Genomic DNA, 24486 nt, shown 5'->3' on the forward strand with positions numbered 1-24486 from the left:
AGTTGTACCCAAAATTTTCCAAAAAATTTTCCGACAAGAGGGAACATTTTGGAAAAATTTTGATCTGAAAATGTGTGCACATACATACTAATTGAACAATAACAAACATCCTTCTGTAGTTTCTTTTCTCGAATTTCCAAAAAAAAATTCCGACAAAAGGGAAAATTTTTTGAAAATTTTGTACCCATTATTTTTGTCCGACAAGTGATGCAATATGCATTACACATGTAAAAAAACAGTACAAAATAAAAATGACATCTATGGTACTAAATAAAAAAAATTCCAGGAAATTGACATCTTCAGCGCATCCGACTGCGCATATGCCCCGTGAAAATTGTCCGACAAGGTTACCACATTATTGTAAACATGTTTTATGGTAGATTCTGTTAAAATTAGCCATGTGGTAATAAATTTATTATTTTCATAAATTTGACATATTTAGCGTGTCCGACGCGTCATATTGCCTAATATTTTTGTCCGACAAAATTGTTTTCGCTGTTTATATGATAAAAACCGTTGGTTAAAATAAAATGACCAATGTGGTTATAAATTTTTTTCTTGCATAAAATTGACAACTTCGTGACAGCTTGACAGACAAACGCCCTACTAACATAATGCGCCAAGCTCCAAATTTGTAGTACTCCACCCAAATAACAAGTACAAAAAGTTTCGACGGTGTGGTCATAAATAATAATTTTATATGTGGGCCCAAGGACTATTATGAACCTACAGTAGCGCGTCATCAATATAACTTCGGGAGATAGTATCATACCTTTTTCGGAAGTTCTGAGAAATTTTGGCAACAGAGGCAATATGTACTTGACATGATCAATGTCAAAATTTGACATTGATTTGATATTTAATATTTACTATCAAAGTGACAATATACTCATAGGCGCGCTAAATGAAAGTAATAGAAAACAATTTTATTATTAGTAAATAAATATTTATAAAAATAAACCAAAATGGGTGAAAATTTTATGTTAACATGGTATTTGCACGAAATAATAATATAACAATAATAAATAATCATTTCGTTGTGAAGGGCCGTTTTATTAAATATTTAGTTTATAGAGCGCCAAAAGCACTCTAACTAGTTTCAACCCTTTTTACGTAAATTGTTACGCGAGTGGTCGCGCGTGAGATTTTCTCTCACATATCCAACTTTTGCCTTTCTTTACAAAATTTTATAAAAAAGATGAGGTTTTATCAACGATAAAGCCATTTGATTTAAAAAGACACGACGTTTTTCTGTTTATATTATTATTATCTTTATATAAAATGTGACTATTGATGCCGCCAATATTTAACATTGAAAAATATATGGTATACTGAATTCGCTCTACCGAGATTCACTTTGACACATTCGGAATAGGAAACATACAACACAAAAATTCCTTCCTCACACTATTAACTGCTCAAATCAACTTAATCTTTCATTAAAAAAAGAAGAATTATTAGAAATAGTGGGAGTGTCTACTAATCTCATAAAATTTTGTGGAGTTTATTTCTACAAAATATTTTTCGTTTTTACAATAAATAATTTTCTCATTTGTTATCAATACATTATAATGGTGTAAATAAATAATTATTGATTGGCGTAAGGTTTATGTTATTTTTATGTCTGTTTACTATTAATAATATTGGCTATGAGCACGTGCGTTGGTTGTAATTTCCAGTCACTTCTGACAACTGAACTTTCCAAAAAATAAATTACTAATGTCAGTGTCAAAGTGAATCTCGATAGAGCGAATTCAGTATAAGTGACCATCTACAACTAACCCGTGAAACAGAATATAGGATTTTCATATCATCGACCACATCCACGGCGCCTTTTATTACATCATAAAAGGATATTATGTATTTCAGATTTTAAGGGGAAAAATAAAATTAATTTTTATACACAGTTGGTGACGCCGGTGGTCGCTTGATGAGAGAATCTCTCACATGAAGCGCACTGATTCAACAATATGGAGATACTAAGTCACTAAGTAAACTGAGTCATAGATAAATAATATATAGTATTACCGGATAGATAGGCAACTCACTGTAAAAATTCGGTTCCTTACGCCATTTGCGACCGATGTGTTAACTAATCACCATTTGGCGGGAAATTCAAATGGACAAGAATTAATTTTATCCGTTTAGCGCCTCTTGCGGGCAATTTCGTTACTAATTAAAATATCTTGTTATTTTACAAGAAATAATCTCACCTATATTATTAAAATAAAATACCAAAACTTACTAAGCTTGTTAAAGTATTTTATTTAAATAATATCTAAGTAATACTCATAAATTATTCGGAATTCTCAAGTTGCAAAATATGTTATTTTTGATGTCAAATTTAGTAAGGAAAAGGGATATAAAAAAGTTACACAATTTTTTTCTAAATATAGGTACGTGTATATATTTGTTGTTTCAGATAAAACAGTTATAAACTAATTACTATTTACCTATGCATTTTTCTATGATTTGTACACAACAATAATAAACCATGTTTATTTTTTTTATTAACACAACACCAAAGTTCTTTCGCAACTAAAACAAGACTACACTTTATAAACGAAGGATAAGGAACCAACTGAAATTGAAATTACTAAGAATAAATCGTTAAAGATAATACAATAAAAACTGTAAACTAATAGAAAATTATTTCTATTTGCATTTTGCACTAACTCTAACTATCATTACTTTTGACAGAATTGACTTTGTCGAGTTAAGCCTCGTTTGATTATTTTATTTGTGACATTCAGGCATGGTGTTTTAACATAAATGATTGGTTAAAGTCTTCGTGAGCGAGAAAGGCTGTCATTTCTCTTTATTTAGCTGACTGGTGTGGAAGTGGTGGGGGAATTTCCCCAATTTTTCCATAGAAGATTCCGGGGCATGAACTGAGTCCCTATCTGAGCGGACGTGTCTATTAGATTGTCGAGGGAGGATAGTTAGGAGACTAGAAGGAACTACAGCGCGTATATTTTCACAGAAAAAAAGTTGTGCGCAATTTTCTGAAACCGTGAGGGAAAATCTCATATAGCGACCACTGGCGGGTTAAAATAGAATTTCAAATGAACTTTTCCCATTTTTTTAAACTAAATATGTATTGATAATATTTTTAGAATAAAAAATCCTCCTAAAACTTTATTTTATATATACTTACATTAGAATTCGAAATATTTTTACGTAAATAATATACTTACCTATAAGCAAAACTCGCTATTTAATCTAATTTTTCAAATAGTCCAACAACTTAGTTCTATTACACAAAAATATAATAAATTAATTATAAAATAAACACTACTTCTCTATAGATCAACACCAACGAATTCTTAAAATAATACACTACTGCACTGAACAGATATCGATACAGATAACAGAACAGATAAGAAAATCGTGCTATTACACTTAGAAATCTGACGCAGGTTTGTCAAAATGGGGTTGCCCCCAAAATCGATAATGCCTAACTTAACGCGCAACTTTGATACGAGAATTATAAAAAAATATGCATTGCAATCCAGGTCCCATAATTTTTTGAGCATTATAAAGTGAATACAAAGACACATATTTTTTTGTAATTCCATCTTCAATTTACCCTGCACTTCTCGTAGACTTATTGTCGATAAGGTAAAGTCGTTATATGTTTTGGACGGCGCCCGTCAAAATGACAGTGATTATTTCTCTATGTTGTCTAATCAGTTATTTAGTTATACATAATATGTTCGATTTCTTGTTAGAGATAACAATTTTTAGTAGTTCCAATATGACACAAAATCTAGACGTGGGATAAAATAGTTTATTTGAAGAAAGTGTATTTTTTGTTCTTCTTATTGGCGGTACAGGCTTGTTTGTTTAATATTGTATTTAGTTATAGAATAATTTCCACATACTAACTTATGTCTCAAATTGGGCTCTGTACCGCCATTCTTTACTATATTACGAATATGTGTGCCAAATATTTCTACAAAATATTCAAAATTAAAGCCGCAATCTTGGAACGTGTTTTCCGTTCTGATGACGCGCTACTGTAGCCTCTTATGTCTTTAAATCGCCTATATAGCCCAGTAAATGAACGGGAAATACGACAGGATAACCTGTAATTTTCAGGCTCAACTCCGAATTGCATGAAAATTTGGATGTAGGTTTTAATTACCCTCTACTTCAAAGTTGAAGTTGTACCGTTGGCTACTTTTACTTGGGGTGTGACAGTCACCCCTTCTCTAAGCAACTTTCGTTCTATATAGTTTTTTAAAGTAAGTCGACACTTTTTGAATTATTTGCGATTGAATGCGTTGTTCATTTTTCGACAGAAAAATACGTTTTCTGGCGGTTTTTCGCAAATCACTCAGAAACTAAGTATTTTATTGAAAAAAAATATTCTTAGCAAGAATGTAGCACAGGAAAAAACGAAAAAAGTTGTGTATTCGTGAAGTCTATAGACTATAGACCCAGTAAAGGCAAAGTTGTAACTCATGAAAAATATGTTCTTATTCGTCAAATTCCAAATCGAATATTTCAACGTGCAATAACAAAAAAATAAAGCACATCGGGAAAAATCCATTAAAACATTTTTAAAGTGTTTAAAAAGCTTCATTTTTATTTTTTATAAAAGTTTCTAACAACAAAACTAAGCGAGTTACGCTCAAAATAAAGTTGGTAAAAAAATCGTGAAAATCTACCCCTATAGTGCACTCCAACTGAAATTAATCGTTACCGTTTTACAAACAATTTAGTTTTTAAGGTACTTTGAAAAAATGAGCATTTTTACAAAAATTTTAGAAATTTGTTACTATAAAATCAACTTTTTTTCAAAAATAAGCACTTTGAACAGGTTAAACTTACAAATCGTATTCGCTATGTGCGAATACGATCAAGTACTTGGAGGAGATACGAGCACGAGTAGCGGAGAAATCTTGCAACTTTCTTTAATTCATAATATTGTCAATTGAAACTGTCATATTGACGTTGTTCTGAAACTATTTCCTTGTGGCATTTTTATAATTAACTATTTTGATTGGGAAATAAGCCACAATTACAATAATAAGTCACAATACTTACGATATCGGGATAGTATCACGAGGTTTTTTCCTGGTTTTTCCCTCGGGATTTACTATGGAATCTATAACACGAGAATTTTACTGTCACCGTTGCATTTGGTTGTCTTTTTAAAAACAGATTACATGCTATGATTTTTTTGTGCCAAGAATATCCGGATATTCTTGAGTTGGGGTTGATTTCATGTAATCGAATGAACTATGTTTTAGTAAAGTCGTCCCAGGAACGCAACTCAGAAATATTGGCGATATCATTTTAAAGCCTTCTACTTTAAAATGTATAATATATGTTTCAATTGCCGATATAAATGAGTCAGATTAAATAAATTATTAGAAGAATTTTTTAATAAGCAACAACATTTTTGTTTAATTTAGTAATATGTATTTTGTATTTTGACAACGACATCCGATTTGGACGTCGCACAGTGGTTCCAAATGCTGAAAACGTGGTCATGAGTCGAAAAAATAATCCATATCTAGAGATTTTCATGTTTACAGTTGTTTTCTCATACTATCGTAGAGTCATAATACCCAGGTATAAGGATCAGACTGGATGTATTCTGGTTCATAGATCAGGAAAAAGTGAGCTATGTCCGAGGTTACTTTGGCTGGCAGAAAAAGTGAAAAAGAACGCGTATATTGAAAACGCTGTAAAACGTTTTGTAGTTTATCAATTTTATCGCTGTAAAGCAGAATCTTCTTTTTTTTAAGTATGTAGTAATATAAGATGTAAGTTAACTTACGATTTAGTAACAATAAATGCCTTAAATTTGTTAATGCATAAATAATGAAAATATCCTTGAAATCATCCAATTTTTTTTTTGAAAGGTACAGGGTTATTCACTCTATTTTGACCCCCCTGTAAACTGCTTTATTTACAGAATTAGAAAAAAATGTAAAATACAAAAGTTATTTTATTTTTAAATTATGATTTTTTGACATATATATCGTACTAGTGACGTCATCCATTTGGGCGTGATGACGTAATCGACTATTTTTTTAAATGGGAATAGGAGTTGAGTGCTAGCTCATTTGAAAGGTTATTCAATTCCCTATTCAGTAATATAAACATCAACATGATTAATTATACAGGGTGTCCAAAAAAATGTTTTTTGAATTAAATTAATTGACACAAAAAGAAGAATGTATGTAATTTATTTAATTCAAAATACATTCTACTGCTGTCAGAAAACAGAAATAAATGTTTATTGAACAAATAAACAATACTTTTCACTTAAATTCAATCTTCAAGCTGCCACCCATATGCCTCTTGGCAGTTTGAACATTGAATTTAAGCAAAAATCAATGTTTATTTGTGCAATAAACTTTTATTTGTTTTCTAACAGCAGTAAAATGTATTTTAAATTAAATAAATTACATACATTCTTCTTTTTGTGTCAATTAATTTAATTAAAAAAATTTTTTTGGACACCCTGTATAATTAATCATGGTAATGTATATATTACTGAATAGGGAATTGAATAACCTTTCAAATGGGCTAGCACTCGACCCTATTCCTATTTAAAAAATAGTTGATTACGTCATCACGCCGAAATGGATGACGTCACTAGTACGATATATATGTCAAAAAATCATAATTTAAAAATCGAATAACTTTTGTATTTTACATTTTTTTCTAATTCTGTAAATTAAGCAGTTTACAGGGGGGTCAAAATATAGTGAATAACCCTGTACATTCAAAAAGTACAACATTCTGCATAATTCTGCGACAAATGTTTATTAACCTTAAAATATATAGTAAGAAGATACAGAATCACTTTGGTTTAGCTGCCTATAACTGCCTGTGCATTGCTGGTAGTTGTTTAAATACAAAAGTGGGAAATTACGCCTATTACATAATTCTGGCGATTGTTGAGTACATATGTATGGGTGGTTGTACATAAGTAATGGCTTCTGAATATTGTAATTCATAAAGAAAATGTATTGGTATTCAGCAATTGCAGAAGTCGCTTATAATATAGAATTTTAGACAATATGAGTTTAAAATGAAATTTTCGAATTTCTTTCGGCCATATTGAATCCCCCATTTTGTTTAAAAAAAAGTAATGTTAGATTTGTAATCTGTGACCTTAATCTACAAAATTTAACAAAAAAAGAAATTTGCGTTTTGATTGATATTTTAAAATTTCTCTCCGCCATTTTGTTTTTCAGAAAAAATAATGTCAGATTCGTAATCAGCGATGCCAAAAACCCTTAAGAACGAAAGTAATTTCGAAGTGTATTAACAATATACGCTTTTAAAGGTTCATGATCACGTTTTCGGCATTTGGAACCACAATGCGTCGAAATGTTAATAAAATTATTTTTTCAATTTAATTGTGGCTTATTTCACAATCAAAATAGTTTGTCATATTGACATTGTCAATTTCAGTTCTATTCGTTTCCAACTACTAAGCACAAATTAATACAAAGAGAAAAGTGGATTTCCATATAATGTTTACCTTTTAATAACATAACCTCAATCTTACTTTTTTTTCTTATTGTTTTTTGGGCTATGGCCTTGATAATTATCTAGTAACCAGGACTAATATAATTGACCAATTTAATTAAAAGTGCTACAAATGTTGCTGAGCTATGACACCAGGTGTCGCTCTTCCGAACTTGCACGGTCCCAATAAACAATAAACATACATAAAGTAAATGGTAAAGCGGTAACGATTAATTTTATTTAGGGTGCTAAATAGGGGGACATTTTCATGATTTTTTTTACCAAAAAAAGGGGCCATCTGTATTTTAAGCGTAACTGATTTAGTTTTGATAGAAACTTTTATAAAAGAAAAAAATAAAGCTTTCTTTAAACACTTCAAAAACATTTAATAAGTTTTTCCTGAAAATTGCTACATTTTTGGTTATTTAATGTTGAAATATTCGATTTGGATATGAAGAATAAGAACGTATTTTTCATGAGCTACAACTTTGCTTTTACTGGAATTGTAGGCTTCGTTAATACATCATTTTTTCATTTTTTTTATAAGCTACATTTTTGCTAAGAATATTTTGTCGATAAAATACTTAGTGTTGTTCTGAAGTTATTTTCTTGTGGCATTTTTATAATCAAGTATATTCAAATGGGAAATAAGCCACAATTTTACCTAAAAATGATTTTATTAACGTTTCGACGCCCAAGTCGGGTGGGTGTCGTTGTCAAAATACAAAATAATACAGTATTATTTTGTATTTTGACAACGACACCCGACTTGGGCGTCGAAACGTTAATAAAATCATTTTTAGGTAAAATTGTGGCTTATTTCCCATTTGAATATACTTAAAATACTTAGTGTTTGAATTATTTGCGAAGCCCCGCCTGAAAACTTTTTTTGTCGAAAAATAAACATTTTAATTGTAAGTAACTCAAAGTATTTATTTTTTAAAAAAACTGTAGAATGGAAGTTGCTCAGAATTAATCAATTTATCCATTTCCGTACTTATTTTAAACGTATATTTTTTTACCCCCGAAAAAGGGTGATTTTCACCCCCCAAGTAAAAGCAACCAACGGCACAAGTTCAACTTTGAAGTGGAGGGTGAGTAGAACCTAAATCCAAATTTCATGCAATTCGGAGTTGACCCTGAAAATTACACTCCAAAACGGTCATTGGCTGGACTAATACAAAAACTCTTGTTCAGTCAGTTCCTCACTCATTTCTCCCTCACCAAGCCCAGTTGACCTATGAATTCCACAGACTGATTAAACATTTTTTTTTAGAAATCAAATAATATTGTGTTGGATATCAAAGAAGAACCAGAAGAGACCGATGATGAAATGGACGTCGAAGTAAGTCATTTTCTAATTGCAGAAAGTTTTGTAGGTACTCATGTTTAGTACTTCCATTCTAACTTTTCCCATGCATGAAGTTATTCACGAATTACTTTTTATACTAAGTCTCTTTTTTACTAACAGAAGCTAGTAGCACAAAATTAAGCCGGTTGTCCATAGAAACCACAATAAGTTAAACAAGGATAAGCCATACTACATGTCGCACCTTTAATAAAAAAAAGAAATAACTCAAAAAACACAGCTTGTGGGAATTTGCAGTCAAAAGATTTTAAGTTTTGCACAGTACAGGTTAAAAATTAATTTCACAGAAATCATACGGGTTAGAGGAATTTTAAAGGTTGGTGTGGAGAGTTTAATTAGTAAGCTTTTATATTTTATTAAATGCTAATCCTCTCGTCTATTGTTAAGGGTGCAAATGTGTTGTTCTTTTGATAGTTTATAGTTATTTCACTTTATGATTAAACATATATTCTGCGCCGATGAAATAATTCTACATGATGCTCTTTTATTGCTAAATGAACTGTCATGTAAAATAAACAATTAGGTTTGTTGCAGTTTTGATGTAAAAACTTTGAGTTGACAATGAATTAATCCTAGTTGTTTCTATATTTTCTTAAACACAAAATGAATTTTCGTTTTCTTTATAATAAAATACTGATTATTCGTTTATTTATCTTTATTAACAAAATTGCCTGATTACAGAATTAAATTAAAACATAAGTAACACTATAATCATACAATGAAAAGATTTTAATACATTTTAAAATAAACCGAAAATATAAAATAGATTGTTTCAAGAAACTTGTGTGGCTACTCTCAAATATGGCACAACGTTTATCTTAGAACTATGAATTAAAAAAACGATTAAATTATTGAATTATAAAATTGGGGAGTAAAAAGAAGAAATCAATCCTTTAGATAGCAATGCTTGCAAATCTTTCCGTTTGTTTGTACTCAATTTTTGTTTTTCGGTATAGGGGTATAGGCGGGTTTGAGTGCTATTTCCGTTATTGATCCTATTTTTTTTTTCGTTTGTTCCTTACATCTACCTGTTTATAAGTCTCATCCTTTTATGATGTCTTATAAAAAATATGTAGGATTATCTTTGTTCACTTGTATTGCTTTGATTTCGTTTCAGTTAACATTTTCTCCCTCAGTATTAATCGTAAAGTTATACCCCAATTCTTCTTGCAAACCTTTTAAATCATAAAATGATTGGTAATTCATCTCGTGCACAATTAAAGGTGGGTTCGATTTTCTAGCATTCCTTGTTAAAGTTACATATTGGTCTGGAGTGTAAATAGATCCAGATTTCAAGCTCTTTTTAACTATTTTCTCAATAAGACTGTGCACACTATCGGCTTCGTTCTGACTGTGGCCCCTTATTAAAAATTTATGTGTAATTCTCTTAATTTTTAACGTGTGCACGCGAATAAATACAGCGACGTTATATACTTATTCTTGTTTTGGTCCACAGCAATTGTCTGAATAGAAGATGACTTCTTTTTCACCATCGCCCTCTTCACTTGTATTTTTTAAATAGGCCCATATGCAAGAACCGATTTCTATGGAGCCTCGTTTTGCATCACATTTAGATCAAATATAACAGAGTACATTTTATATGCCTGCTTAGATTATTTCTGTCAGTTCCGACACCGTTAAATTGTAACAGTTCAGTTTTGATTTATAATAAAATGAAGAAGACTGACCTGTATGACATTGCAGCACAGCTAGATTTTGGCTACATTTTGGCTGACTTTGTTTCGGTCATTTAATTTCTCAGCCCTACTCCAGTTTTTTTTTTCTTCTAAATTTGATTTATATTTTTGCTCCAGGTCTTTATTTTCATTAATATGCATTGGAATTGTTGTAGGTATTACACAGATCGCATTGATCTTTTTTTTTGGTTGGAAGAAACCGATATTAAATTCAGTAGTAAATATTTTATAATAGGTAATATATGTACCAATTTCTTTATTGTTCCGCTCTTGTTCTAATTTAAAATCATTGTATAAATCTTTAATGGTTTTGCTGCCTTCTATGTATTCTCTTGAAGTAAAAATGCGTAGGCACTGAGATTCAACCCTTGGTATAGAATTAATATGCACCTTGATGTCGGTTATCAGTTCGAGATCATTTTTTCTGTGCTTGCCATGTTTTCCTCTTAAATCATCCAGTGCAAAACTATTTGCATCAATCTTAGTCTGTATTGTAAAAATCATACGGTCAGAAATATCTAGAGTTGATTTAAAAAATGTTTTGCACACTCTAATTTTGACATCATTTATAACAAAATGGAAAGCCTGGTTGCAGCGCCTAGGATTCTCAGCGTTTGTGTACCTGTACTTAGGTTGAATATCGTCCATACAAGAATTTATGTATGCTCTTTGCTTTAGCAAACTGCCCAATTCCCAGAACTTGCAAAAAATACGATATCTGTTTGCTGTATTGATATTATCGGAGCACTTAAGTCTACACTTTTCGGTACATGGCTCTTTCAGACAACGAGCGGGGATAGTTTTTTTTTGTATTTTTTGACATAGATACGTAAGTTTACTATTATTACGTAAGATACTATTACTGTTTGATAGAAACAAGTAAAAGCCTTAGTTTATAATAAAAAAATGTGTATTTATACATATATTAAAGTAATACAAATTGAAACTTACTTCTTTTGTAGTTTCACATTTATTATTAACGGGTTTTTCATTGATGGAATTATTATCCAATGAGGAATTTTTCGCTAATAATCCACGTATTTTGTGCTCTAGACTGGAAGACGCCACTCTAAAACAAGAGTATAAATATTATACCGGTTAGTTAGACAAGAAGCTGATAGTCAACAAGAATCTAATTAAATTGGATTATCAAAAAATAAGTACATAAGTATCAATGCAAACATCAAACCATTGCATATTAAAAGTATTACTATTACAATAATTATTGTTGATTTTATAATAAAGTGAAACAAGTCAAAAACGTGAAGGTTTCTAACTACCTATCTAATAAAATAATAGTAGAATATTGAAATAATACTTATTGTACTTTAGTAATTTTTTAAATTTTTAATTAGAAACTGCATAAAGTTGAAATAATACGGCACATAATAAGAAATAATTTCTACTAAAATGAACTAACTCATAAATGAACTAACAAATCTTCAACTAGTTTTCTAGTAAAGTAAAATAAATCTGAAAGAATACACTTTTCTAAAAAGCGATAGCAAATAATATACGTACTCGTTAGTAAAACACAGAATTGTTTCGTATTGTATCACTTTCTTTGAAAATACCGGATATCTTACCTCCAAACACAGCCGGAGTATAACTGAATTCCACCACTTTACGAGTACCGGTTTGTGCAAAGGCGTTAGTAAAAAAGAGCGGGAAAATCATTTATCTCTCTCATTTTCATCATTTTAACCTGGCTGTTAAACGGAACAGGTTCTTCTCGTCTAGTTATTTCACTTTATGATTAAATCTCTAAAACCATGAATTTTGAGTTATTTCGCTTTTTTATTAAAGGTGCGATGTCTTTGATGCCTTGTTTACTATAAATTTTGACGTTTATCATTTTCAGTGACAGTGACACTAGCGTATTTGTTGTGTTTATTGGAATTTATACCTTATCTCGTGTTTATTTTATAAAGTTATATTGTGTTAAATATACTCAGTGACATTAGAAGTGTTACACCCAGAAGGAATCATTTCTTGAACTTAATTTTTTTGGCAGCACAATGACTATATTTTTTAAAGCATGCTGTGATAACAATATCAATGTTTTATCTTTTATAGTTTTTCTAAAAATAAAATTTTATCTTTAAATTTTTTTGAGAAAAGACCCATTTATGAAGACCGGTTGGTAGGTACATAAATTTTTAGTTTTTATTCCTCAGTCTAATTGAATCGCTTATTTCAGACACAACCTAAGTCATATTTTAGCGATTTTGAGTTTATTACACTAACATGTTTTTCTGTGGGACTAAGGTGGTTTCAGAAATATAATGAATATTTTAAATCGTTATAAAATTACGGAACTTAGGTATATTCTGCATTATATTGAGTGTAACCAACAGAAATATAATGTTGAAAGTGAACAAAGTGAAAGAAACAAAATGTGACTTAGGTTGTTTCTGAAATAAGCGATTCAATTGTATTCAGTGCAAGAATGTGTCTCGAGTTCGAAGACACCAAAATTACCACCATTTTAGCGATTTTGACAGGGGTAGAATTATTGTCTCTAGAGATATGGGTTTGTCGTATTACGAGATTGGCCGTCGTGCGACTGTGTCGTTTGTGGACAAACGAAGGTAGAGAAACACGAGGAAGACCAACTGGTCAACCGAGGTGTACCACAGGGTGTCAAGATGGGCGCTTTAGACTCCTGGCTCTGCGAGACCGTTTTGCTACTACGAGTCAAATCGCTGATCAATGGTTTGGAGTAGAAGGTAGACTTGTTACTATACGTACCCTATACCGTATCATTCGAGCCTTTGGACTGTTTTCATTCCTCCCACGACGAGTGCTTCCTTTGACTGCGGACCACTGTCATCAACGATGGAATTGGTGCAGAGAACGGTAGCATTGGGTGGCAATAATACAGCATTCAGCGGTGAATCGCGATTTGTTTAGGTAAGCATGATGGTCGTAAGATGATAAGACGCCGCCGTGGAGAGCGACGAGATATCGGGTTTGCTGTTGAAAGGCATCTACACAGGACAGTTGCAGTAATGGTTTGGGGGGGGGGGGGTTATTGCCTATGATAGCGGATCACCACTTTTGTTTATTCGAGGTAGTATGACAGATGCGCGTTAAGTTAATGACATCTTACAAACCAGTTTACTGCCTTATCTAGACGGCCGTCGAAACGCCCTTTTCAAAAAAGACAACGCGCATCCCCATATTGCTCGTCGAACTATGGACTTTCTCCAAGAAGCTGGCGTTAATTTTTTGCCGTGGCTACCCCGTTCAGTGGGTTTAAATCCTATCGAGCATGTGTGGGATATGATGAGGAGGAGACTGTCCACTTTGCAACATCCTCCACAGACTCTGGCACAGTTAATCCATGAAATTCAAGTTGCTTGGAATGAGGTCCTCAAGCAGACATCGATCATCTCATTTTGTCAATGCCTAGACGTATACAGGAATGTTCTCAGCTAGGGGATCGCCAAACACATTAAACACTTATTAATTTTTTTTATTAGATGTCAATAAAAAGGCTTGCCAATGTTATCGTGTCATTCTTGATGAAAATGTACCATGTTGCCAAAAAATTAAGTTCCAGAAATAATTTCTTCTGGGTGTAACACTTCTAAAGTCACTGAGTATATAGTATGACACAGTAAAATATAAACGTACAATATAACTTTATAAAATTATGTCCACCGATAATAGCCACTTCTTAATTATTGCATTGGCAGTATGTATCAATGATATTACTTATCGACGTACGTTTTACTTTATGTTTTGATTTAACTTGTTGAAAATGAATCATGACGCATAAGCAAAGATAAAATGGAACAACTATATCAATCTTGTGACGGGTAGTTCTGTCAGGACAACAGATTCAGTAAAACACAGGTTAAAATAAAATAAATGTATTAAAACTATTTATATATGTACAGTTTAAAATTAAAATAATAAAATAATATTCTGTCTTCGCTCCGGCTTCGAAGAAAGCCCCCTCGGCGGACGTCTGTAAAAGAAAACTGAATTATATTTACTATTATCAAGAACGCAACAACAATATTATTAAAACACAGAAAGCGATCATTCTAAACGGAATCAATCTATAAACATAATTATACACATACTCGTAGCCCCCTTACACTTCAATCCAGTGTAATTACGCATACTTATTCTCACAATCAAAACATCGCTATCCATACAACAACTCCTGATCGGAGATGGCAGCTACCGCTCACTGCGGTTACAGTTCCGGCGGAGCATCTCTTCACTACAGAGTACCTCCACCGTCGGCAGAGTTCCGACTCATTCCATCGCATAACTGCCGCTTGCTCCCAGCTCAACCCGCTGGGAACTGGTTTGAGTTGCGTTTCAGTTCAGTACACTGATTGGAACTCATTTTACGAGCCTCCGTTCTCTTAATGAAAAAAATGAATACATTTGAAAAACTCATACAGAAGTACAAATTTCAAATTTTATACTGGTATAAAATCGTTTATTAAAAACTATCTAAAATGTCATCCTAATTGATTGCAAACCGTTTGTGCCAAAATTAACCACCTTAAAAATGGGACATTTTAGAAGTCCCGTATTTTCTAAACCTGTTGTCCGATTTTATTGATTTTTTTAGTATGTTAGAGCTTTATTCTTCAAGAATATCGTTGTAAAATATTGTTGCTAAACAGGTAAGTGTCATTGTATACCGAGTGTATAAATGATAGTGTGTTTTTCCTCAAAGTTCGGAACACCCTGTGGAATATTCTAGGGTATATAAAATATTGAAATTAAAACTAAACTGTATCCTTGGGCATTCTTAACATTTTGCTTTTTGATTAATTCGCTTATGTTGCGTAATAAAAAAGTTAGGTACTTTAACAACTAGTAACGTAATTCATCAATACAGGGTGTTTCTAAATAAGTGCGACAAACTTTAAGGGGTAATTCTGCGTGAAAAATAATGACCGTTTGATTTATAAACATATGTCCGCAAATGCTTCGTTTCCGAGATACGGGATGTTGAATTTTTTCTTACAAACTGGCGATTTATTTAGTGTTATAAAACCAGTTGCGATATGCAAATGAAACTTGGTAGGTTTTAAGAGGTGGTGATTGCGCATTTTTTTGGCTTACAATTAAGAATTTCATATTCACCATTGGCGTGCATACGGGGATTATGACCGGATAATATGATCCGTATGCACGCCAATGGTGAATATAAAATTCTTAATTGTAGCAAAAACATTCGTAATAACTACCTCTTAAAATCTACCAAATTTCATTTGCATATCTCAACCCGTTTTAGAGCACTAAATAAATAGTCAGTTTGTAAGAAAAATTAAACATCCCGTATCTCGGAAACAAAGCATTTGCGGACATATGTTTATAAATCAAACGGCCATTATTTTTAATGCAGAATTACCCCTTAAAGTTTGTCGCACTTATTTAGAAACACCCTGTATTGATGAAGAACGTTGCTAGTTGTTAAAGTACCTAACTTTTTTGTTATGCAACAGAAGCGAATAGTTAAAAAGCAAAATATTAAGAAAGCCTAAGGCTATAGTGTTTTAATTTCAATATTTTATAGACTCTAGAATATTCCACAGGGTGTTCCGAACTTTGAGGAAAAAACACACTATCATTGTTACACCCAGTATACAATGACGCTTACATGTTTAGCAACAGTATTATTACACTGATATTCTTAAAGAATAAACCTATAACATACTAAAAAAATCACTAGAATCGGGCAACAGGTTTAGAAAATACGAGACTTCAAAAATGTCCCATTTTTAAGGTGGTGCGTTAATTTTGGCGCTTAGTGTATTATATTTTAATAAAATATGGTGACTACAAGTCGATGTTGTTAGATTTATTTGAATACATGGTCAAAGGGCAACATGTTTCCCTGCTCGAAAATACTAGGTACTTGCCAGTTCAATGGGCACAGACCAACAAAGGGCAACATGTTTCCCTGCTCGAAAATACAGTTGGTCTGTGCCCATTGAACTGGCAAGTACCTAGTATTTTCGAGCAGGGAAACATGTTGCCCTTTGACCATGTATTCAAATAAATCTAACAACATCGACTTGTAGTCACCATATTTTATTAAAATATAAGATGTGTAAACCATATATTATGGGGTTATCACTTTTAAATAGTGTGCTAGTTCCAACTACTCAACAGAATGCACTGAAGATGTTCTGAGTTAGAACGAAAACGGTTTGCAATCCATTTGGATGACATTTTAGATAGTTTTTAATAAACGATTTTATACCAGTATACAATTTGAAGTGTTTACTTCTGTATGAGTTTTTTAAACTATGGTATACAGCCAACTATTGGGATTTTCCCATTAAGTTTTTTTAATACATTTAAAACACATTGAGAATTTTGACATGCGTCAAAATTTTGCATTTTGCTCCGTTCCCCTTAAATATACTCTGGACGTCCCTACTTAGATTCCTCGGAGTAGAAGTAGAACTGAGTGGGGTCTTCTGACGAGCAGTGGAATGCCGGGTGAAAAGATATCGTTACAACCTTTTCTGATTACTATCCTAATACAAAAGCTTCTGTTTGCGTTTATTGTAGCCATTAATTTAATTCGCCAACTTTTCTTTAGTTTCAGGACGTTGAAGTCAAAACAGAAAAGCGAGAGTTTTCACCAGAAGAACTGGAGGAACTTTACGAGGGTATCCACAGTTTAACACCGCAGTGTTTGGACACAGTTTCAAGTATTTTGGACATACACGATAATTGGAAAAATCTGGCTCAATTATTGGAAATGGAACATTTAGTTGATAGTGGTATGATCAAATCCGAAGCGAAAGCAATTTTGACTCATGCAATCGAGGTAAGGATTATTTTGTCTTTTCTTTTGATACAATTTTCATAATGGACATTCAAAATTGTCCACAAAAAAGGACATAATACTCTACATTATAGTTTAATTTTTATGTATACAGCATGGTGCAAATGAAAGGAATAAATTCGTCATTTCGTAAACCGGCGACCTTACGGAAAAATCACGAAACAGGTCGATTTTTTTTTAAATTATGATATTTTCGCATATATCATATCATACTAGTACGTCATCATCTGGGCGTAATGACATAATCGATGATTTGCGGTGCGCTAGCTTATTTTAATGGTTATTCAAATCCCTATTCAGTAATTTAAACATTAACATAAGTATTTATATAGTGGGTCCAAAAAAAAGGTTTTTTTTTAATTAAGGCCATGGGTACATAATTCGCAAATATTTTACGGCTAACCCTATCTTCTCTGTCTTTACACGGCAAATTACGTGTAGTAAAATTCACACTGGTATGGATATGTAAACATTACTAGAATGTCATTCTACTTGAAAATATCATCATTAACGTAAAGAGATGGCTTTTGAATGTTCTTGGATAACTGTTATTTGTATATTTGCAAATTATTAATTTAGTTAATAAATGTGATAATTTTTTCACTAATTATGTATTCAGTGATTGTAATAATTTATATGTACAACAAAAACTAATACTCAATCGAGAAAAGAGGAAAAGTGTTAAAGTGATTTTTTAATAATATATTGTTACTATGGAACGCTTACAATTTTAAACATCTTTAACAACAAAATACTTGGATTACAGAATTATCCTGATGTATTCTCTGCTTGGATCTTCCACAAATAATACACAATAAATATCTTTTTATCAAGTTCACGTCTTAAATCAATTATTTATCAAATACACTATATATATCAATATTATTTAATCAACAACTCAAAATATTCCCGATGTCATGTCAAATATTTAAAATTGTCACTGATTGTCACTGTCTGACTGACAGTATGCTGACAATATTCTATTCGACTGAGTGCGTTGTATGACAAAGATAGATTTGGAAATATTACCAAGAACATTGTGTTCATTTTTTTCGAATCCTGAAGAAACTAATATATACTTTTAAAAAATTTAAACGCAGAATGAAAAGCTAAATTATTACCGAGGGCCGAAAGTCTCTTAGAATAAATAAAAAGTTTATTTTGAATGAGATATTTGAAATTAAAAATCACACAAAATTTTCTCTTAGTTTTTCACTTCTGTAACTTATTAAAATAAACATTATAGAAGTTCTCAGGGACTTTCGGTCCTCACTAATAACGTAATCTTTCATTCTGCGTTTAAATTTTTCAAAAATACTTATTAGTTTTCTCAGGATTCGAAAAAAATGAATCCTCATTTGAATAGCATTGCAGCCGAAAATACGTACCCATCCTCTTAAATTAATTGACACAAAAAGAAAAATGTAAGCAATTTAATTTAAAATACTTTTTACTGCTGTCCGAAAACAGAAAAAAAATGTTTATTTCACAAATAAACATTGCTTTTCGCTTAAATTAAATGTTCAAAATTCCAAGAGGTAGGTGGCTGGCGTGACCTGGTTTGAACATTGAATTGAATCGAAAGGCAATGTTATTTGTGAAATAAACATTTTCTTCTGATTTCTAGCAACACTAGAATTAATTTTAAATTAAACAAATTACATACATTCTTCTGTTTTCTTGTCAATTTAATTAAAAAAATTATTTTTGGACACCCTGTATAAATAATTATGTTAATATTTATTTTACTGAATAGAGAATTAGATAATCTTTCAAATGACCTACCACACGACCCCTATTCTCACTAAAAAAATCATCGATTATATCATGCACAAAATCTATTATATCAGGCACAAAATTCCGCAACCCAAAATTTTTGATTAAGTTTGACAATCTATAATTTTCTTATTTTTGTACTCCTATTTTCAAGATTCTTGCATCAGTTTGTTGGTACATGTATGTTGTCGTTTTTTATTATTCCGGTAACAAAAATTTTTTGCTTAGATGAATGGAAGCGTTATATTTTCCTAATTTTAAAAAATTCTGTGCAAAAATTGGAGAGCTGATTTTGTTTCATACTGGTTTTGTATTACCGGGAGGTATCAACAAGGTTTTGTTTTTGAAGGTCTTTTTCGTTTCCAGTCATGATTACTACATCATCGGCAAAGGCGCATTATATTTCTACATGTTGCAGATTTCTTACTCCAATATATAGTTTTTGAGTTCTTTCATTGCATATTTTAATGATGTCATCGATAAAAACTATGAAAAGTATTGGGCTTATTACACCTCCTTGTCATAGTCCGTTAGCAGTCTTAAAAGTTTGCGATTTCATGTTTTTAGTTGCGATGTAGTTTTCATTTTTCATGTATAGGCTTAGTATGGCTGTTAGTAGCTTCTCTGGAATTCCTCTTCTATTAAGACTTTCCCAAACTTTGTTCCTGGGTACTTTGTCAAAAGCCTTTTCTAAATCCATAAATGCAAAATACGCTTTCTTTTTCCTCTTTAAAACTATCAATGATCTGATTTATTGCAAATATATCGTCCCTACCATTTCTAACTATCGAATGTGAAAAATCGGGTTTTTCAGATTCGATACCTTGCCCTCGCATAATACGTGATACATCTTGTGGCAAATTCTCGTTATTGTAGCTTGATTAGGAGCGCGGGAAATATACTGTTTAAACCGTCGAATATGAACATTTTTTCATTTGGTTGACTGCAAACTGACGAAAATGATTATATTCGATATTTTGTTTTGTATAAATATAACTAAAGGTATTTTTGTACAACGCTAAATGTCGAATGTGTTACATTCGTTAGTTTGTGTTGTAATTTATTCAACAGTTATTCAATTATAATCTGTAAACTGTCGAAAATGCTAAACTGCTGAGAAGAATAAAATGCACGTGTTTACAATTTGTGCGAATTTTGTTTCAGTATCGCTTCCAACAAATTCCTGTGAGGCAGTTTATGATTTCATTTTAACGGATTTTCATTATTTGATTATACAGTTATTCGCTATTATACATTCGCTACTTTGAATCATCGGACCGAAACAAATCTTCGATGAATACAAAAAGCAAAGTAACGAATGTGATTTTTTGGAAAGAAAAAAATGATAAGCATTAAAATTTGTTATCAATCTAATAAGGATTAAACATTACATACAAAAAATATAAAAATTTTCCCATTTGTCAATGCGCTGATTAGGAGTCTCTAAAAAAGTTATTTTGCTCTCCTGAAAAATACCACTTTTCATCTCCTGAAAAGTACCACTTTTCACATTCGATAGTTGGAAATGGCAGGGACGATATGATCCTGAACGCTTCTTCCCTTCCTAAAACCGCTTTGAGAATCTTCTAATAATTGGTCTCAATCTGTTTTCCAATACTCTGAATATAACAGATGTTATTTTATTTTTTAGGCCAACCACGATTGGACAAATCCAACCTGTATCTTTGCGTTACGTAACTTTTTGGAAAACTTGGACGAGATCGAAGCTGTTGAAGTTATGGACAAAATGGTTTTTGAACTTAAAAATAAGACATAACTCATTATTGATGTACATAAATGGTTTAAATTAATTTTATTTTTCTAGATATCAACGTACCTTTATTATCTAGTGTTATTTTTTAATAAAAGATTTATTTACATATGAAGTTTTATTAATTGCCCAAAGATATACGCCAGTCAATGGGAGCAAGAATAGGATATTACCTCTTAATTCTATCCTACTGCATGGATTTTAATGAAATTTTGGGAATAGCCTCTACTTATCTCCTAATTCAAACCCAAGTAGCACCGAACGGGTTTATTAAGTCTTTTAAGGATGCTTTAAAACTGTAGAATAAAACTAAAATTAAAACCATTTGGTTTTTAAGGAAACCTTAAGGTTGCAATAAAACCGCTTTCAGCATAAAAGGGCCCACTCTGAAAAAGATCAATAAAACCAAAAATAAAAATCTTAAAACTTTGTTTTCTTAAGCAACTGGTTTTAAAGCTGCTGTGAAGGTGCTTTTAAAACCATGTTAAAAGACACTTTAAGTGCAGACAGTTTTATAGCAAACTTAAAAAGGTTTCGTAAATGGAGACTTTTAAAGACGATTTACCATATTAAATGATTCTTTAAACCCGTGTACTCCATTACACCAACAAATTTTTACATGTGTTATGATAGGTACATACGCATTTGTAATCATAAAATAATAAAAAGTACTTGGTTATTTCGGACTGTCAAGGTAGAAAAAACACTTGCGCACCCAACTTTATTGATAATGTTAACAAAAAGAGGTCTAAATAACTCACGCGCCCTAAAATTTCTGACTTTTGGCGATTAAAGAATAAAAATAATAAAATTTAAATCCGAAAAATATTAATTTGAAAGAAAAGTAATTTTTATCTACAATTTTAATGTTAAAATAAATCGAATTTATGTCTTTAGTCGCTTATTTATAATTTTTATGTAAGCCTTATATTGTAATCGAACATGGCTTTTAGCATCTCCAGAAAGCAATATGGCCGAAATCCAAATAAAACTATTTGGTCTATCAACAGAATTGATAAGATCAAAAATGGTTTTATTTTATACCTTGCCAAGAGGATATATCCTACATAAAAGCAAGGTTGCCTTGGAATTAAAACCGTTTAGCTTTAATGCTGCTGTCAATAATGCCACTCGGTTTTAATGTGAATCTAACCTAAAATCGAGGCATCGCGAATCGTAGTGCTGTGTGTGTTGTATGTTTCTTTTAAAATAACCAGTTCGTTTATATTTTAAGTGATTGCGACATATTTTTTCTATACTAACTGTAATTCCACTTTTTACAACACACTACACCACTGTTTCGTTCTAAAACAAATGGCCGACCATTTTGGACATGAAAGAAGAGAGGATGGGTTTAGTTTTAGTGTTTCTAATAAGAAGCATAGTTTAGTATATACGATAACCAAATTGATTCAGTTAAGAGCGTTTGGTTTTAATATAGCCTACTAATTGCTTTTAAGAAAGCAACTTTAAAGAGAACTACAAAAATAGTTTTAAGGCATATGGTTTTACTGACAATAGTCTTGAGATCAAGTAGTTTTAATAATAGGTTTTATTAGTCATGTTAGGAGAATCTTTAAAACTAAAAGGTTACAAACAGGAATGTAATAAAACCAAACAGTCCGGAAGTTCTTTATAAAACTGATTAGTTTTAAAGTGAACTGAGAAAAAAACATTTTAAAACTACAATAAGACAAATTATCTATTAAGATGAATTAGTCTTATTTGATACTCTTATTAGATACTTTAAAACTAGTGACAAATGCTTAACAGTTTTAAAGTTCTGGCAGTATATTTACAAGGTAACTTTAAAACCATTATCTTCTTATTTACCACAATAAAACCTTTATAAACCTAAAATAAAACTAAAATGTTTTTGTGCTACTTGGGAAGTTTCCCTATGCCGATGGAATTTTTTGGTAAGATAACCACGGAATTCGCTAGAGAACCTAATTCGAAGCAAAAACTGTTCTATAATTTTTTTTGAAAACTTAATACTTTTTGAGTTATTCGTGGTTGAAAATTGGCCATTTTCATTGAAACATAACTAACTAAAAAAACATTTGTGTAGGTTATAAAAAAACAAAGTCACACTTGCCTTCATAAATCTTCTAGTTATAATACAAAAAGAGATATGGTAGGTGAAGAGTTTGTTTTTTTGCTACATGCTCAAATTGGTGTATTCAACTTGAAATAACAAACGGTCGATTTTATGTGTATAATGCTACCAATAACTTTTGTAGTGCTTGAAAAGACCTTTAAAATGAGCAATATTAAAGGTAAATTACAATACATTCAAACTAAGCGAGATATCTTGCAAACAAAATTGATAACTAATGTATTTTAAGAAAAAATAAGAAGTAATTTTAACCCCCATCCACCAGAATGTAAATGCATCATTTTCCGTCTGCAGTACCTTTTATTATAGTGTTATTTCTATGTTCAAAAAGTTGGACGAGTTTAAAATGAATGGTTTTTAAAAAAATAAGATCAAATTATAGAGCACATTTTTAAATTTTCTTAAAAATCTCCTTTTTTCTTAATGTAACTTGTAACAGATTTAACTTAATGTAACAGATACAGTAATGAAAAATAAAAACGAAATTTTTATCTAAAAAAACTCTACATTTTTGTGTTATATCTTTTTTTCGTATCGCTTATCATTTTTGAGTTAGGTACATGGAGAAAAAGGATTATTTTTTAAAAAAATTTAAAAAGGCGCTCTATAATTTGATCTTACTTTTTTCAAAAATCCTTCATGTTGAACCAGTCCAATTTTTTGAACATAGAAATAACACTATAATAAAAAGTATTTTAGAAGGAAAACGATGTATTTAAATTCTGATGGGATGAGGGGTTAAATATACTTCTCATTTCTTCTTAAAATACATTAGTCATCCATTTTTTTGCAGAATATCTCGCTTAGTTTGAATGTAATCGACATTTAATACTGCTAATTTTAAAGCCCTTTTCAAGCACTACAAACGTTATTAGTACCATTATACACTTAAAATCAACCATTTCTCTGTTATTTCAAGTTGAATACACCGATTTGAGCATGCACCAAAAAACAAACTCTTCTCACCTACCATATCCCTTTTTGTATTATAACTAGAAGATTTATGAATAAATGAGTCTCTGTTTTTTTATAAGCTACAAAAATATTTTATATAGTTTTTTTGTTAGATGCATAGTTTTTAAGTTATTTGCAAAAATCCGTCCGAAAGAGTATCATTTTTCAATGGAAATGGCCAATTTTCAACCACGAATAACTCGAAAAGTATTAAGTTTTCAAAAAATAGTTATGGAACAGTTATTTCTTAGAATTAGAGTCTCTAGCCTCTTCCGTGGCTATTTTATCCAAAAAAAATTTTCACCCCCGAGAAGTGGTGAGAACCACCCCCAAGAGAAAAGCGCACATTGGCATAGGGTAGACTTTGTTTCTTGAACTATTCCCTACTGACTATGAAAATATCAAGTAAATCGATGTAGTAGCATGGAATTCGGAGCCAAATACCCTCATTGACTGCCCTAATAAACC

The 24486-nt window shown here is 31.3% G+C and overlaps 1 protein-coding gene across 4 annotated transcripts in view; it reads left to right on the plus strand.

Annotated features, from left to right (window-relative positions):
• Window positions 1-21054, plus strand: part of LOC126887133 (nuclear factor NF-kappa-B p110 subunit) — a 147222-nt gene extending 126168 nt beyond the window's left edge. For all 4 annotated transcript variants that reach the window (XM_050654491.1, XM_050654492.1, XM_050654494.1 and 1 more), the window contains exons 12-14: window positions 8774-8842; window positions 17150-17380; window positions 20826-21054. In XM_050654491.1, the coding sequence (XP_050510448.1) occupies window positions 8774-8842; window positions 17150-17380; window positions 20826-20951 (426 nt within the window). In that variant the 3' untranslated portion in view covers window positions 20952-21054. The remainder of the gene's footprint in view (window positions 1-8773; window positions 8843-17149; window positions 17381-20825) is intronic.
• Window positions 21055-24486: the final 3432 nt, after the last annotated feature.

Source organism: Diabrotica virgifera, chromosome 6 (assembly GCF_917563875.1).
Source record: "Diabrotica virgifera virgifera chromosome 6, PGI_DIABVI_V3a".
Taxonomy (NCBI): Eukaryota; Metazoa; Arthropoda; class Insecta; order Coleoptera; family Chrysomelidae; genus Diabrotica; species Diabrotica virgifera.